We start from the raw sequence: 18,798 nt of genomic DNA, 5'->3' as shown, positions 1-18,798 counted from the left end.
GATCAATAAGGCATCAGAGCACAGAAAACAGAGAGTTAAACAATATACAAATTGTGAATTAGTCAAGAACAGAGTCCTTGAAGCTTAGTTATTTTTCTTACTGTTCTTTCCATTTCTAGACTATAAAATAGCCCTTTCTCCATTGCCTGAAACATACTTTAGAAGCTAGTTGAAAAGTGTTATATGTAGTGGTGTGTAGGTAAATGCTTAACAGCCAAGTCTCTGGGAAAAAAAGTGTGTGCGTATACACATGCATATATAATATATTGCAATTTTAGTTATATAAATGATGTGTAGAACACAATTAAATGTAAATAACAATTGAATATATAATACTGTTTATAAAAAATTCCATACAATCACTTAATTGTCACAGATACTTTCAATGATTTTGGCCAAACTCTTGTATCTCATATCTGTGGTTGCAATTGATGAACAACTATAGTTCCCACTTGATATTCCTTTATCTTAATGAGTATGTCAGAACTTTACTCATTTGTTAATGACATAAGAAACTACTTTGCTGAACTGGATAATAGTTTTTGAATATTGGAAGAATATTTTTTCAATTTTTTTGTGCTATTCACAATGCCTTGCAATACCCAACAAAGCAACTTCTCAAAGAATTAAGAAAAGATTATTAAATAAGAAGGAATATACTAATACCATGGGTAATTTTTATAAAGGCAGAACATCCTATCTATAAATAAGCAATTATATTTAGCCAAAGAAGTATGGAGCACAAGTTAATATTTTGCTACCATTAGGCTACGACACAACATCCTTTTTTTGTTGTTGTTTTTAAGAGATGGAATTTTGCCATGTTGCTCATGGTTGGTCTCCAACTCCTGGGCTCAAGTGATCTGCCTACCTTGGCCTCCCAAAGTACTAGGATTACAGGTGTGAGCCATCGTGCCCAGTCACACAACATTCTTTTAGGTTCTATCTGCAACATTAACATTTTCTCCACCACTTTAAGTTTAGCAAATAAGCACACCAATGAATCAAGCTCTCACTTGCAGCATTTGCCAGTTTCTGCTGCAAATACTCCCACAGTGGCCAATGTCAAACTACAAAGTGCCATCACTGAAGAGTTGGAAAGTGACTGCACATCATTATATAGTATTTTTATCATACAAATTCAGTAGACTCAATTTCAAGAGCATAAATAACAGTAAAAGTTTGTAAAATAATTAAGAAGTGAGGAGTCTTGTTAAATAAGGTAATTTATTCAAGTTTAAGTGTATATAATTTTAAATAATACCTGTGTTTAACAACTGACCAAAGTTGCTGAAACCTTAATAATTACTTCTTGTAAGCCAGTACAGGTTAACACTTACACACCACTGGTTATTTGAACCCAAAAGGCCAAAGAGATCTGAAACACTAATTTGTCTACATTGCACAGCTAATTCTTTCATGTATTATTAAATAAGTTGATAGTTTTATTTACTTAGCACACCACAAAACATGTTGCATATTACCATGAGTTGATTCATATCTCACTACCAATATATTACCTACCTTTGTATGTGCACTAAATAAGCCTAGGAGGGTTTTCTTTGCCAGGCACCTTTGAACATCAAGTTCATTGTACAGTGCTTAGGATTCAGGCTATGGAATCGAGCTGTGTTATTTCTCAATTCCGGTCTCCACATACTAGCTGGGTTTTCTTGGACTAGTACTATAACCTCTCTCTAAATGTCAACTGCCTTACCTATAAAGTGGTAATGTTAATGGTACTTGTGATGGCAGCGGCGGCCTGTCTGGAGCAGCCGCTTCGAAGATGTTAGCTTCAGTGGGGCAGTAAGGGCTGGTGGGAGCCAGGAACAGACAAGAGCCCCACCCCCTACCCAGTTGACGGGGCGGGAGCCCGCACTCCTGGGTGCAGCTGCAGCCTCCCAGCCACACTCTGGACCCTGGCATCCCTGTGCTCTCAGGGGCCTGGGAAGCCCCTGCCCCAGCGGGCTTGGAAGTGCCTGCTCCTGCTCCCGGGCCTCTCCCTGCTCCCGGGCCTCTCCCTGCTCCCGGTGCCCACTCCAGTGCAGAGCAAAGTTGTGGCCAAGCCCGAGGGCTGTCGTGACTCAGCTGCGTTTGCGTGCACTCAGGGCGGCACTCACACGCCAGCGCCCCCTGCTGCCTTGGCCCCTTCCAGACTTTGGGCGTCAGTGAGCGCAGGAAGCAGCCCAGGGGGTGCTGAGCGCAGCTCCCTGCGGGCCTGTAGACACCCCTCAACATGAACAGCCTGGGCAATGTGGAAGGCAGACAGGTCCCTGGGCGGAAGGGGGTGGGTGCCCAGTGAAACCCCACCTTTAAGCCAGGGATGGCTTGAAGCCTGGGGGCCGGGCTGCCAGTGCCGGGTGGAGTCCACCTCCTGGAGTGAGAATTTATGATGCTTTTTCCGGCTGGCCCATGGCAGCCCATGGACCAATCAGCACTCACTTCCTCCCTTTGAGCCCATAGACACCCTCCCCAGTCCAATGACCTGCCTGCAGAAAGGAGCTACACACTGTGGGTCTTCTGAGAGCTATTCTGTTGCTCAGTGAAGCTCCTCTCTGCGTTGCTCACCTTCCAGTTGTCCACATACCTCATTCTTCCTGGATGCAGGACAGGAACTCAAGATCCGCCAATGGCCAGACTAAAAGAGATGTAACACAAACAGGGCTGAAACACGCCTCCCCGCCTAACACGTTACAGGTAATAAGAAGAAGAGCTGCGGCCCTTCAGGGAGCCCAGACCTAGGGGCTCTCCAAGTCAGGGCTGTGACGCCCTCTTTAGGGCTCTGTGGTTCCTGGCGTCTCCCAGCTTCCAGGCACCACAGCATTCCCTGGTGCCCATGGTGGAAGCTACTTGCAGGACGCCTGGTCCAGATGCAGCCTCTCTTGGAGCCAGCGCCTGTACTGGCACTTGGAACTGCCTGCCCCACCGCAGCCAGCACACCTGGCCGTGCGCTGTGGCCGAACCCCGTGCTCACTCACACACCCCTTGCCACTCCATGCCTGGCTCACCCTTGACAGATGTGGAATCTGGGCCGGTAGTGCCAGCTGAGCGCAGCCTGCTGGGCCAAGTGTGTGGAATGAGCCCAGTGAGGCTAAGCAAAACTCAGGCAAAGGCGCCACGGGCCACAGACATTTCTGACTAGAAAACTGACACCCTAAGGATCCTGTGACACTTGCATTATAAGGCTATTGAGAGGGTTAAATGAAACAATGTTTATAAAATGCCTGCATATAATTAATGCTCAAGAAATGTGATGTACACACACCCACATTACTTGGAGGTTATATTACATTACATTCTGATTATATTCTATGTTTGAATATATGACACAAACTAAATCTTCAGCAAGAATTAATTAGCAGCAAACTATTAATTTGTGCTCCATCATACTTCTTTGGATAAAGATAATTATTTGTTTGTAGATAGGATATTCTGCCCTTATTAAAACTACCCATGCTATTAGTAAATTCCTTCTCATTTGATAATCTTGTCTCAATGCTTTGAGAAGTTGTCCTGTTAGGTGCTGCAAGGCATTCACTGTCAAATTAGGACTGGCCCCTACCATCTTGCAAAAGAGACAGGTGCCCAGTGGACAGTGAAGCAGGGGAGAATAGAGTAATGGTCAGGAGAAGAGCATCATGAAAACCTGAGGGCTCCAATGCAGAGAGAGTGTGGGGCTACGGAAACAGTTTGGGCTTTAGGAGTCAGGCTGATTTGGTTTCTAATCACACTCTGGACTTTAGAACTGGATAGCCTTGGACATGTTACTGATCTTTCCTAAGTGTCAGTTTTTTTCATTTTTCAAATGAGAGGAATATAGGACATATCTCATACATTGGATAACCATTAGCATTTACCATATATTCAAGAAATATTAAATCCTGTCACACACTTTGCCTCCTTTCTTTACCATCTCCTTCTTTTTCCTCAACTCGTATTTTTCCTCCCTTCTCTTTTTTCATCTCTCCTCAATCTCTGATAGGACAGATTGAAAAATATTTGATGGACTAGGCATTATTTCGTATCAGCCATTGTATATGAGTAGTGTTTTAAATTCTAAATATTGTAAATTATAAGAAGTAAGTATATGTTAAATAAAGTTTACAACTCCAACCATCCTTAATCACATTGCTAGCAAAAATTTATTTATTTAGTTTTTGAGATGGAGTCTCTCTCTGTCACCCAGGCTGGAGTGCAGTGGCACATTCTCAGCTCACTGCAACCTCTGCCTCCCGGGTTCAGGCAATTCTCCTGTCTTAGCCTACCAAGTAGCTGGAACTACAGGTGCCCGCCACCACACCCGGCTAATTTTTGTACTTTTAGTAGAGACAAGATTTCACCATATTGGTCAGGTGGATCTCAGACTCCTGACCTCAGGTGATCCACCTGCCTCAGCCTCCCAAAGTGCTGGGATTACGGGTGTGAGCCACCGTGCCTGGCCCAAAAATCTTTCTATCTTTACTTATTAACTACTACTTATTCCTAATTTTATGTAGTTAAAAACCACAACCTATGTATTATTTTAATGTTTACCATGTTGACTTAATGCTAGGTAATTAATATCTTTGCATATTTCTCTCTCCTTTGTACTTACAGTTGTATTAGGTTACCAAAAGAAATTATGATCACTTCTATAATGTCCAATATTTAGATGGTTTTATTTTTTTCTTCTGTTATATAAGTGTCTGCTAAAAATATTTTGGAACCACTGCTCTAGATGATTTGTAAGATCTTTAACAACTCTTACATTCTGTGATTGAATTAGTTATGTAATAGCCCATAAAATGCCCAAGCCACAGCCCTTCCTTCCTTTTTTCCTTTCGTAGTTCTCCTCCTCCCTCCCTCCTTTTCTTTTTCCTTCCCTGCCTTTCATAAATATTTGTGAACTACTACTCTGGGCCAGATGCCACTGTGGGCACTGGCAGAACTGGGCCCCCTGTAGATCAGATAGAAACAAATGGGAAGCTCCGGGCCATTGCCTTCAAAAGGCTTTCTTATTCCAGAGAGGTTTTTGACATAATCCTCCCCTCCCCACCAGCCTCTGCTGTGACCAGCTTCTTACTTGAATTACCCTTCAGCTCCCTCGCTCAGCTTCATGCTCAGCTTTTGCCCAGACTCTGACCTCTTCTCATTGGGATCTTTTTCTTGGTCTCTTGGTTCTAGACTCACCCTCATCCCTACCTTGCCTTTTGTTTTCCTCCCAATTTCTTGGCTTCTGGCTCTAGCTAGACAGGATATGGCTGTTCCTGCTTTCAAACCTGTCTATTATTCCCAACTTAATCTGTCTGTTAGTGACACCTTCTCTCTTGCTTTACTGAAAGGCATGGTACCTTAATCTGTGAGAGGGGTGGGAAGCTTCAGCCTTCTACCTGGTTCTTTAGTTTCTCTAACTTAATCCTTCAGAAGATGGCAAGTCTTTACTTTTGGATTCTGGCAATGTGGCCCACACTTTCGTGTTGAATTACAATCATGGTATGTAGTTTTGTGTTTTTTTTTTTTTTTTTTTTTTTTTGAGACAGAGTTTCGCTCTGTCGCCCAGGCTGGAGTGCAGTGGCATGATCTCAGCTCACTGCAAGCTCCGCCTCCTGGGCTCATGCCATTCTCCTGCCTTAGCCTCCAGAATAGCTGGGACTACAGGCACCCGCCACCATGCCCGGAGAAGTTTTTGTATTTTTAGTGGAGATGGGGTTTCACCATGTTCACCAGGATGGTCTCGATCTCCTGACCTCGTGATCCACCCGCCTCGGCCTCCCAAAGTGCTGGGATTACAGGCATGAGCCACTGCGCCCAGCCCATGGTATGTAGTTTTATCTTTGACTTTAAAATGTTTTACCCATCCTATTATCATGAATTGACTTCTTCCTGTATTTTTTGGCAGTATGTTGAGCACAAGGGTTAATTGTATAATTAATTTCGGAAGGTTAATATAGTTAATCTCCAAAGCTCTCTGTTAGTATGAGTGAGAAATGAGTAAGGGCGTAACTACTGTTATAGGTGTTTAGATGTCATAATCAAAGTCAGGGACAACATTCTGTAATGATCCAGAATATGGGAGTGTGAGGGACACACTATGAGTTGGTGGCTCTTCATAACCACTATTAATCATAGTTTTTTTTTTTTATGACCCAGCAATGCAACCAATGTTCTCATTTTATTTTTCTTGGTATTCTTAGCACAGGGCCTGGCATATAGTAGGTGGTTATTAAATACTTGATAACTAAATGAGTGATGCTTTTTCTTATGAGAGAAAATAAATGTTTTTAGAAGAGTCAGCTTTATACCATGGTTTCAGGGAATGAATTGTGATGAAAAGTGAAGATTGCTTTTGCTTGAAAGAGGCTGACATATTTCCCAGACCCGGGATCACTTTCTGTGGTGTATGATTTAAGGGTGAGCGAGCATGCCAAAGCACTCCACTTGAGCTGAGTGATGGGGAATGAGTTGTGGAGCTGTGGTCTTAGACGGTATTTTGTGAAAAATAGTGGGAGATTTATGGCTATTAAACAACTTTGTAGCTGCCCCCTTCTTGTTTTGAAGTCTGCCAAATCTCTCCTCCTGTGGTCTGTATCAAGTTCTTTCAGTGCATCCAGGACATTCAGAGATATCCACTGGACTATAGTTTTTCATTGAATGCACCTATTGGAAAGGGGCTTGAATTTTACGCATTTATCAGTTTCGGTAATCACCGAGTGAAATTCTCGCTTTGCACGTCTGTTGTAGAATACACTGTATGTGCATTGAATCTTTTCCAAGCGGGTTGCCAAAGTTCTACCTTCCTTCTTTCCATTATGGATATTGCAGAGTGCAGTATATTAGTGGCTACTGCCTTTATTGATGTGAGTTTTAAAAATTATTAGTAACTTTTTGATCGTGAGCAGGAGAAGAATCAAGTAACCTTCAGAATGCTTTGATGTATCTTCAGCAGAAGGACTTATACGGCCAGAATGAGTGTTTCAAGCCTTGCGGGGGAAGGGGATACATATTTACCATCATCTGCTTTTTTCTATTCTAGAGCTCATCCTCAGTAGCTCTAGAAGAAACAGAAATGGGATATTTCATCACAAAAAGTCAATCAGAGGTGGCATTCATCCATGTTATACAAGTACTAGAGAATTGTTACAGGAATTTTTCTCTCATTATGGGTTCATGTCAATATAGGAGTGCATGGATTAGAAAAGAAATAGGGCCTTTTGGTGTTTTTAAAAAAATTTCAGGCTTAAGTCTGAGAAATTCCAAAATGTAGAAAACTTTTAAAAATAATGAACACATGTAGAGATCATCCAGAATTTGTGGTTTCTAATATTTTGACATTTGTTTTAAGTCTTCTTTAAATGAAAGAAAGAACATCATATATACAGCTGAAGTTCCTCTCTCTCCACATCACACTAGCCCCAGTCCTACTACACTGCCCCTTGGCAGAAGCAAACATTTTCATGAATTTAGCGTACATTTAAAAATAATTTTTAGGTGTTTCCATGCATACATGAAATCAACAAATTTTATATTTCCATAAATATTATATTACATTTATCATTTTGCAACTTGCATTTCCGCTCTGTATTAAATTTTTAGGCCTATTCAAAGCAAGATATAAAAATCAAGTTTTTTTCTCTTAAATACTAAATATTATTCTGTCTTACTGATATACAACATTATTTTTATTTATTTTCCTCATCGACAGACATTTGAGTTAATTCCAATTTCTTCTGTTATAAATAATGCTGCAATAAACATTGTTTTGTGTCTCAATTTGCAGACCTGTGTGAGATTTTCTGTAGAGTATATATTTTAAGTGAAATTGCTGCACCAATTTTCAATTTTATTAGAGATTGCTAAGTTACTCTTTAAAGTAGTTGAACGAATGTACATTCCCACTAGCAAGGAATGAGAAGATAACAGTTTCTTTTTCCTTTGTTCTCACTAGTACTTGCTATTGTGAGACTTAAAAGTTTGTCAATATGATGAGTGGAAAAATCTTATCTTGTTTTAATTTGCATTGCCCTTAGTCCTAGTACATTTCCGCAACTTCTCTTATGTTTATTGACTGTTCAGGTTTTCTCATCTTTGAATTTCCAGACATTTCCTTTGTCTATTTTTCTATTGATTTAAAGACATTCTTTTTTTTTAAATTTGGATACTAATAATTTATTGTAGATGTTGCAAATATTTCCTGACAGGAGAATTTAAAAAGTAAAATGTAAAACTATAATTCCTTGCCATAGGCATTTAGAAAATGTGGCAAGAGCCAGGCACGGTGGCTCATGCCTGTAATCCCAGCACTTTTGGAGGTCGAGACAGGTGGATCACCTGAGGCCAGGAGTTGGAGACCAGCCTGGGCAACATGGCAAAACCCCGTCTCTACTAAAAATGCAAAAATTAGCTGGATGTGATGGCACGTGCCTGTAATCCCAGCTACTTGGGAGGCTGAGGCATGAGAATTGCTTGAACCAGGGAGGCAGCGGTTGCAGTGAGTTGAGATCGTGCCGCTGTATTCCAGCCTGGGCAACAGAGTGAGATTCTGTCTCAACAACAACAACAACAACACATTTGCCAAGGATTCAAAGATTTAAGAGTCTTTATAGTCTTGAAGATTCATATTTACTCAAATTTGCTTATTCTCATTTTAGTCATATCTTCTTAACCCAGGTAAAAGAAAACATTATTTAAATTTTCTATTACTGCATACTCAATATACGATGGGTGTGCTGCCTCAGTTTCAAGGCAAGTTCTTTATTCTTTGGCAGATACAGTATAAATTTAAGACATTTTCTTGTCCACTTCTTTCCTATGATAATTGTGTCTTTCTGAATTGTACGTCTAATCCTAAGGTTCAGAGAACCAGTGTGAACATCACTGTTGAAAGGATCACAAGGGCTTCATTTTGAAAAAAGCCAAGTCAAAGAGCTGGTGGTTGGATCATTGATTTGTAGTTGTTTTCCTAAACATCCAGCCACAGAAGTCCCACCAAAAGGCATAGTTTGCAAAATCATTCTTTCCTGGATTATTTTCCATGATGTGAGTTTATCAACGGACACTGAGCAGGAAAGTAATTAAGTGCTGGTCATAGAATGATGACTGCAAAACAACAGAAGCCACACCATTTTTTGCTCTACCTACAGTACGAAACAAAACTAAATATCTCTTTTACGCTTGGTTACAGAATTCTAATGTGTAGCACAGTCAGAGATGTTTCTGAAAAGGTAGCATTTGTTCCAGTAATTGTAGAAAAAAGCTGTCATCAAATTGTCAACAGCCCAAATCGAGATTAAAAGTTCTAAGAAATATCACAACACAACAAACTAAAACTCCTGTTGGATTTTTGGGTCTTTTTTTTAGCAATGAGATGGAGCAGAAATATTGACAGCTATGGCTTCCTATGGAGGAAGTATGATAGATCTAGGGAGGATGACCCCTGTACCCTCACTGCATATGTCCTGCCTCAAGCATTAAATAGATGCCCTATTTAGGACACTATCCTCATGTTTCATTCATCAGGTAGAAATTACAGGAGACCTTGAATACCCAATAGAGAGACACTTGGTGACTGTAGTATTTGATTTTTAATAATTTTGGGCTCCACATTCTTGCAGTGTGCTAAAAAGTGGAAAAGTCTTACCTACTTTAAAACACGTTTTTCTTGGTGGCTAAGCTTTTATTTTTGTGGACCCAATAGCCTTGGATCCAAATTTAAACACCATATATTTGCCTTGGAGCTGGAGTGAAGAAATGCTACCTGAAAACTGTTTTCTACCTAGGGACAGAGCTTCTGATTTTGCTCCACTCACACTCTTCCTGTAAGTCTCCACTGAAAGCCGCTTAGTCAAACGTCTCAAATGTCAGAAATGAAATTTAAAGGGTTTTTCTAGCAAGTAGGTCTAATCTCCTATTTAGTTTTGATTCCTATAATATAGGTAATCTCTTTAGAGAAAAGGCCTGCTTTTAGGAGGGCAAATATATCCCATAGAATGTATTTCCCGCTCCGGAAAGAAAAATGTAGCATTAATGAAATTTACTTTTTCATGAAGCTTGGAAAGATTGTAAGCTTCTCATTTTGATCCTAGCAGATGTTCTTTTTGGGATATTAAAAAAAAAGCTACATTTGATTTAGGAATCTCAGTTAAGAGTTACAGCGGTAATGCTTCTTGCTACTAGCAGCTACACTGTGAGTGTGGCATACTGGCCATTGGTTCTGAGTGATAGCTGACCCCAAGCTGAAGTACTTTCTTTTGGCTTTAGCTCACAAGGATGTTGGGTTCTGAAAAGACAGCCTTAGCAGCCTGGGCCATCTTGGACACAGTTCTATGGTTAAAGAGTTGTCTGCGTACAGTGAAAAAGCATCATCCTAGATGTATGTTATGTTATTTTCTTTTAGGCCTTGGAGTGACACATTTGTTGATAACCACTACATCCCAAATCCAAATTTCAGACGTATTTCTCACTGCTGTTGTTAAACTGAGCCAGAATCCCCAGTACACAGCACAAGACAATTTATATCCTTTCCTATGGTGACTTCATTCTGCCAAGTCTTTGATGCCGCTGGGCTCATGGAAGTCAGCCCTGGTTTTCCCCATTTATCCTGGGGGCAGAGCTTAACCTCTTCACTAGTATCCAAAGAAATCTGCTCATAGCCAGCCTTTACTTTGTGGGAATTACTGGGTGAAGGCCTGATAGAAATCTAAGCCTTTAACTTTTCCTGTCTTTTGCCTCTCTCTTTTTCCTCCTCCCTCGCCTTTCATTTCAGCACATAAACTGCCCCCTTTTCTTAGAGCTATTCCATATGTACTGAGGCCCCTCAAAGCTTTGGATCTTACCCAACACTTACCAGAATATTATCTCAACAAAAACAGCTCTTGCTTCCTAAGAAGTATCTTGGTGAATAATATTTTCTCCAAGCTCAGATCCCAAGGAGACAGGTCTGGTAAATGAGGGTATTTGGTATTTGGTGTTTGGTGTTGCTTCATGTTGACTTTGCTTTTGTCACACAGGCTTCCAGTGAGGACGTTGCCAGCTCCCCGGAGCACCACTACACGCCCTTGCCTTCTGCTTCCAGGGAACTCACCAGTCACCAAGGTTGGAACTCAGCTTTTTATTGCTCTCAGTGGGTGCAGGGAGGGACACTTGGCTGTGCAGAGCTCTGGCTCATTACTGCTGCCTCGGCACTTTAGAAAGAACACAGTGCTTTTTAAGTCCTTGATGAGAAAACCATACCTGTCACACGTAGTGATTTTAACCCGTATTAAACAGAATTTAGTAGCAGTCTACTCAGGAGGCAAATAAATCTATGGTATAATATAATTTTGTGATATTGTTCTTTAAATAAAGAGATTAGAGTACTTAAAAATTATCAAGAAGATGTTAACTCCAGTATTAGTGATGGAGAGAAATTGGGAAACTCACTAACATTTATAAAAGTATCATTGTTTGAGAATATAACAATTAACATCTATAATTTCAAAATGAATGAACTCTATGTTATAACTAAAAGGAATTCCAATTTGCCTGGCAACATTGAGAGAAGCCATGTGCAGTTTTTGCTGAATTCTCTTATTTTCAAAATATTAATTTGGTTTACTCAGTTTTTCCAAAGCCTTGCATGTCTGTTGCCATCTCTAGAGTCTTCAGCTTCAAAAGCAGACAGAACACTGACATGAAATATCATTTGAAAATGTCTTATCCCTAAGTTGGCTGTTTTAAATATTGTTTCCCCAAGAAGGAAATTCCACTTGTACATGTAAAGGTGAAAGTGAACAGGGGCTATTCTAGCATTGTCATCCCAGCAGCATTGCAGGATGAGCAGGTGGAAGAACAGGCTGTGGCGATGCTCAGAAAGTAGTGAATCTGACCCTCTAAGTCACCGTCTGGGCTCTGGGCAAATGGGATACTTGTATTCTGCAGGAAACGAAGAAGAGAGTAGTGCAGGATTTCCGATGTCTGTGGCTTGGACCTGTGTTGCCTGTTTGGTGTTTGGGCATCAATAGAACTTTTCTACATTTAAATATACTTTAGTTAATTTTGTGAAAAATCAATTTTGCTCAAAGTCAGGGAGAATAAGCAGCTGTCAACCTGCTATGTTTTGAGGGGCATGAACAGGTCTCTTTCACTGAATGTCCTTTTGAAGGTCTTAAGCATACATCCCTTTCGAGACTGTTTTTGGGGGAATTTCCCTAAAATAACATCACATCTAGATGGAGCAACAAATTAACCCTTAAATTAGCCTCATATCCTCATGTGTTTATTTATTGGTTTCTTGTATTTGAATAAGGGTATTTTTACTTTAGAGTCTATTGAATAAGTTGCATAGAAACTGAAGTCTCAGAAACCTCACAGCCACTTGTAAAGTTTATCTGGCCCTGAAATTGAGATTTCACAATGGGGAGATATGATCAGATAGATGATAATCATTAGGAATAGGGCAAATATCATCTGTCATTTTTAACAGTAATATAAAAAATCTGAGACTTGAAGAAAGGAAATATAACACAATATAGTTTTAAAATATTTGGAGTAATATTTGGAATATGGAAAAATGCCTAAAGTAGTTAGAGTGCAAATAAGTGCTCTTGGATGACATCAGGGCTTAACATCAATGAGAGAAATGTAAAGACGTTATTTAAAGGAAGCCAACACAGACATCTCAATTTTACTGAAGAAAATCCCTACACATTTAACACGTTGGTTGCCTGACCAGTGCTGACTTGGTTGTTGATAAAAGCAAGTCCACATCATAAAATGATGTTCTTTGGGCTGATGGCCATAAGGAGACCAATACAGAGAAGACCGAAGAAGTTCATTAAAGCTGGATTATTGAACTGATCTATGTAGGAGAAAGGTGAGACTAATATATTTCAGCTTAGCATAAACCAATTTGGCTTGAACCAACTTGGCTTTCCCCAAGTGAGAAAGCCATTATTTTTTGGCACTAAAATGAAACCACTTAATACTATCTCATTTTTTTAATATTTAAAAGAATTATTTCAAGTTTCTGATCATGTAAATCACGAAAACATTTGAATGTCATTTGTTAATACCTTCATGCAAACAGCTTACAAACATTTATGCAGAAGGGGACATTTCATGGTGTGAGGACAAATTACATCAATTCTTTCTCAAGTGAAATTCTCCATGATGTCTGAAACTTTTGTCTATACAATCCTCAGTGGAAGTTCTATTTGCAAATAATTTTTTATTCATTGAGTTCCCAATCTGTTTTCCTTCCACACCAACAACTACAAAAACTGGCGGGCAGTAGTTCATGTGCAAATTGCTATTTTTCTGTACATGCCATTTTCCCTTTACTTGTCCTTTTATGTAACTTCCAATGTCAAGTATGATAGGTCCAAGATTCATGTCCTAAAAACTGTAGATTCAAATGCAAAGGAAGTCCGGGCTTAGAATAATGATCAGGAGAACTGGGACTCAATTTTTCCATCTGTTGCTTGTAGATAATCCATATATCACAGGGATAGTAACATGTCGTATTTTGCTTCCTGCATGAAACTTTTACTGATCTGAGTTATGTTGATTTTCTTCTTTCTATAGGTATGTCTGATATTTGTTTCTATCTTCTAGGTGCAATTGTTCATATTCTACTTTGTGTGATAGAGGTCAGGTTATGTGTGTCTTAAACTCCTCATAAATGAAAACTCCCTGAGAGGCAGCAGTAAGTCCAAATCATCCTTTTTTTTTTTTTTTTTTTTTTGAGATGGAGCCTCACCCTGTCACCTAGGCTGGAGTGCAATGGCACAATCTTAGCTCACTGCAACCTCCGCCTCCTGGGTTCAAGCGATTCTCCTGCCTCAGCCTCCTGAGTAGCTGGGATTACAGGTGTGTGCCACCATGCCTGGCTAATTTTTTGTATCTTTAGTAGAGACAGGGTTTCACCATGTTGGCCAGGCTGGTCTCAAACTCCTGACCTCGTGATTCACCTGCCTCGGCCTCCCAAAGTGCTGGGACTACAGGTGTGAGCCACCACGCCCAGCCTCATCTTCTCTTTGACATCAGTGACACTGCCCATTCTTCAGGTATCAGCTTACATATCACAGCTCCAAAGGAAACTTGCCTGATACCCCCTACACACTTATAATAGGCCAGTGTTCCCTGTTCAGGGACTATCTTCCTAGATAGGCCATAAGCTGTTGGGAAGAGTGGTTGTGATTACATATGTTCACCACTTTATCTGCAATGCCTGGCACAGGGCCTCCTACCTAAATGGTGCTCCATATATATTTGTTCAGTAAAGGCTGAGTAATAGAAACCCAGGGAAAGGGTGAGTATCTTAGTCACCTCTGAGAGGTAACTTGATTGCATGTGAGAAAGGAGACCCTGCTTCCTTTGGGGGTGAACACACTAAAGGGAAAGGTCCAGCTGTGTGGACCTCAGACCTCAATTCTGTTGCTTTCATAAACCCAAACCATCAGGGATGGGTGTCATATGTGTTGATTCATTACCAGAAAGCATTTAGTCACAAAGCCTAACTTCTAAATAGTTGATTATTTTAATGTTGTAGTTTTCAAGCATAGGCGGTTTGACGGTAGGAAAGGGAATAGGATGAATTGAAGTAACTGATGGAATTATTTTACTAGAACAGAAACTCTCAAGGAAGGGGTCAGACTCTCAGTAAGATACAGATTGTGGTACACACATGGATTTAGAATGATCCACCTGAATTCTTTCTGAGAATGCTGCCCTGGGTTGGAGCATATCTTTGGAATGAGGAGGACATGGGAATGTGTCAGTAATCTCAGTTGTTCCCTCGTGGCAATCTACATATTGTGTCCTTGGCTGTGTCCATGTTATGAGGAGCGCTAAAATATCTGTTGGAGAAATGTCCCTTTAAATATATTATGAGTACAGGACATGCCCCAGCATGCCAGGTATTGCCGTTCTTTATCTGGTAGCTCTTAGAAGTAGAATTCACATTTGTACAGGGCATTGTGTCTTTTGGGGAAAACATTTCTATTTAGAATGTAAACTATATCATCCTCAGGGTAACCCTGTAAAGAGAGGAGTGCAAATATTTTTCCCATTTAACAGAGGGAGACATCAAGAATTGCTGGGGATGATGGAGCAACTCACCAACGGGCAAGGGAAACAAAATCAAAGCCCTGTGCCCTTAATTCTCAGGTCCCCCTGACCTTTGTCCTTTACCCAGTGCGTATGAAGCAAGTGTAGGTAGGACTAACTGTGGCCTTGAGCTGGAAGGAAGAGTAGAAAAAGTAGAGGGAGAGGCATGGCCTGGAAATGTTCACCACTGCCATGCATTTCCAAAGCCTGTGCTAAGGCTGCTAGGAGCTACAGCATCCCACTTGCCTGCCTCTGTCAAAAGAATTGCATTACTCCTGCCCTGCCATTCTGTATTTTTAAATTACAGAACAATAAAATCAGGAGTGGAGAAAGTTTGAAAACAAAAAGGGAGAATGCTCCATGTCAGTCTGGATTCAGACAGGGAAAATAGAAGGCACTGTATGTATTCCAGTAATGAAGAGTTTTAATGGAAGGAGTTAGAGGTGCTGCCACCACCCAGAGTCTCAACCTCAGCACTGAACCAGTGATTATCAGGAGCTTGCTGGAAAGTTTCTTGGATCACAGGAACATCTGGGTGTCTCTCACTGACTTTCTCTATCTGAAGCACCAGTGCGGGGATTCTCATGTTCATCTGGAGACTGTTTCAGTCATTGCTGTTATCCATGCGTTGCCCTGCTCCTCCATCTCTCTAGATTTCCACATCATACTCCAGCATCTCTCTTTGGCCCAACTCTAACCTAGGCTGATTCACTGAAGGCGATTCTCCGATGTAGTTTTCAGTTCTCCCTCGAAGCTACAGAGAAAACCTTAGAAGAAAGCAGATGGTGGTAATGCTAAAACAGATAATCCAGCACATCTACCATAACCCTGCCTTGCCAATAGCTATCACGTGGAGGATCTCATTTCAACTTGTCCGCATGCACATTTTGCAAGATAATTGCAAGCCTAGTGAATGTCCCTGAATTATTTATTTCCTGATGCTTATACTATAGTCTTGAAGATATGCCATAGTTAGCTTGCCATATTAAACATTGGACTTGAAATGTGTAAAAGAAAGAAAGCGAAAAGAAAAAAAATGAAGAGGAAATTTGCTGTGAAACTTGCTTAGAGATGATAACCTTTCTACTTTGACTATTGTTGGCAATCTTGCCATTATTTTTATTGACACAGTTGTTAGGTACTCATCTTCCTCTCCAACCAGGGACTTGGTCTATTTGTGTTTGAAATTGATTGCTGGGACTGTCACAAAGTAATTTATATAGCAACTTATCATAATTAGTTATCATTTGCAGTTTCCTTAATGTGAGTTGCATTTTATGCTTAGCAATTGATTTTTCTGTATATCTCCATGAAGCAGCTCAATGTATGCCATCCAAAAAAGAAGAAAAAGACCGAAAGAAAAACTGTGTTTTTTAAAATTATTTAAAACACTTTTAGCCTGAGATATCATAAAATACGTTTCCACAGAAGCCATAAATACAGAGTGTTTTGCTTCAACTCATTAAATCGCCGAAGTGAAAGTGAATAAAAGGAAATTTAAATGTCTGTATGTGAAGAGGTAGCAATGTAGACAAAAATGTTTGGGATGGGGAGATGTTGGCCAGAAAAACTTCATGCCAACAAGCATAATGCTTTCAGGAGGGCTCAAAAGGAAGTTACTTGATGACTAAACTATTGCTCACAATTTGTTTTGGGCTTATAGGATTCGGAGGTGCAGGGGCAGAATGATGGGACACTTTTCCTCATCCATTATAAGGGTCACAGCCCATAACAAAAGACAGGTTAACAACAGAAGAGGATAAGAAATTTACTTAATCAAAGTTTTCTGAGATGGGGGGGCCTTTAGAAATGAAAGGGAAAACTAGTTTTATGCTTATGTTGATGAAGAGTGGACAGCTGTGTAGAAACATGGTTAGACAAAGGGTATGATCTAATGGTAATAGACTGAGGGGAAACCTAGCAAGGCCTGTGTCTTCAGATTCTTCCTGGCCTCTCTATGTAGCATTCCTTCCCCTGGTTATAGGACAGGACCCTCTGAAATGAGAGTCTTCAAAGGAGAAGAGAGAGTGTGAACTTTCTAGGTTTTATGGCTGGCTTTAAGGGACAGGATTCTAGTTTCGATGACCCCACTTAGGGAAGAGGAATTCTGGTTTCTATAACTCACTGCAGGGCAGAGACAGAGGGATGAGGGAGCAGGTAAGAGAAGGCCAGAGAGACCTTGATTCTGAGGCCCTTCCAGTGTCTTTTGTTTCAAAGCACTCAGCACGTCAAGGTGCCACAATTTGGGGTATTGTGTTCTGAGCCCTGTCAGAGGCAGTATGTCTCTTTTAGCCAACTTTTAGTTTTTCATTTTTAGATTTCTACTATCTTTTCATGTCAGCCACAGGGAATGTGAAAGCTAAGTAGGTCTGATCATTATAAACAAAATCTACAGAAAACAATAGCAAAGACTCAGGAAAATAGATGCATTTATTTAGGCCAGCTTAATAGCTTAGCATCAAGGAATCTTTTGCCTACTGCCTCTTGCTTATCACTGACCATTTATAAACATGAGGCCAGGTGCCGTGACTCACGCCTGTAATCCCAGCACTTTGGGAGGCTGATGCAGGTGGATCACTTGAGGTCAGGAGTTCGAGACCAGCCTGGCCAACATGATGAAACCCCATCTCTACTAACAATACAAAAATTAGTTGGGTGCAGTGGCAGGCACCTGTAATCCTAGCTACTTGGGAGGCTGAGACAGGAGAATTGCTTGAACCCAGGAGGCGAAGGTTGCAGTGAGTGGAGATCGTGCCACTGCACTCCAGCCTGGGCGACCAAGTGAGAGTCCATCTCAAACAAAACAAGCAAACTAACAAAAAGATGGGATGAACAACCTGATGGTTCTGGAGACTTTGCCACGTAGGTCTCACCTAAGGTCAGACCCTATGAGTGAGACAGCCTGCTTATATATTGCCTTCCGCCTTCCAGAATATTTTGATTAGTCTTTCAAGAGAGCTAAGCATCAAATAATTTCTCAAAAAATTGTCACTGACTCATTGAAAGTTCATAGAAGCACAACAGATCCAAATTTCTCCTGTGGATAATGTATTGAAAAGTGGCAAAAGGAAAGAGAGAGAAAAGAAAAAAGAAAAAAACCTCCTTAGAGACAAGAATATGTTTTTGTCCAGGGGTCCTGTCAAATAAGAGTATGGCCTTGGCTTGTATCTTTTAGACTTCTTGCCACCACTGTGCCTTGACTGTGTGGGAAAAGAGTGTGTTGGTTCCTCGTGCAGAACTATTATTAGCATTTGCTAATTATGTAAAATGATTTCCTCTGATGACATTTTCAACAGAACTCATTACTTTAGTTTTCTTTCCTTCATAATGCTTTTATGGGCTTATAATCTTGGTGGAATTCTCAGATGCTGAGAGATGCTAAAGTTTCCTTTATTTAATCGAGGTGACTAGTGATTTGACAGTAGTGGTTGACAGGTTTATTTTATCTGCGTGGCAGTAGGAGTCTATTTTCAGTGTGTGCACTCTGTTCCAAAGTAAAAGGACTTTACTAAGTGCTGAATAAATTGTACTTTCCTTTGATTCTAGACCTTGCTGAAATGGTTTAAAAACTCCGGTCTGGGTCATCAAATTCATCTCCTTCCTACTTTGCAGGGTCAATAGCTTCACTCTGTACAGAGCCGGGCTGGGTGGATTGGAATGGAGGGTAGTGTAGATTAAAACTTCCGCATATATATAGATAGATGTGCATGTGTGCACTCGCTGTCTGCGAGGGTG

At 40.6% G+C, this 18,798-nt stretch overlaps 1 protein-coding gene across 1 annotated transcript in view; it reads left to right on the top strand.

Annotated features, from left to right (window-relative positions):
- LRMDA (leucine rich melanocyte differentiation associated) overlaps window positions 1-18,798 on the top strand; it is a 1,137,335-nt gene that overhangs the window by 885,337 nt on the left and 233,200 nt on the right. Inside the window, exon 6 of the mRNA XM_063709979.1 lies at window positions 10,986-11,070. Coding sequence (XP_063566049.1) covers window positions 10,986-11,070 — 85 coding nt within the window. The remainder of the gene's footprint in view (window positions 1-10,985; window positions 11,071-18,798) is intronic.

This window comes from Gorilla gorilla, chromosome 8 (genome assembly GCF_029281585.2).
Source record: "Gorilla gorilla gorilla isolate KB3781 chromosome 8, NHGRI_mGorGor1-v2.1_pri, whole genome shotgun sequence".
NCBI lineage: Eukaryota > Metazoa > Chordata > Mammalia > Primates > Hominidae > Gorilla > Gorilla gorilla.
Note: the sequence above shows the minus strand (reverse complement) of the source record. Positions and strands in the feature narration are given on the sequence as shown.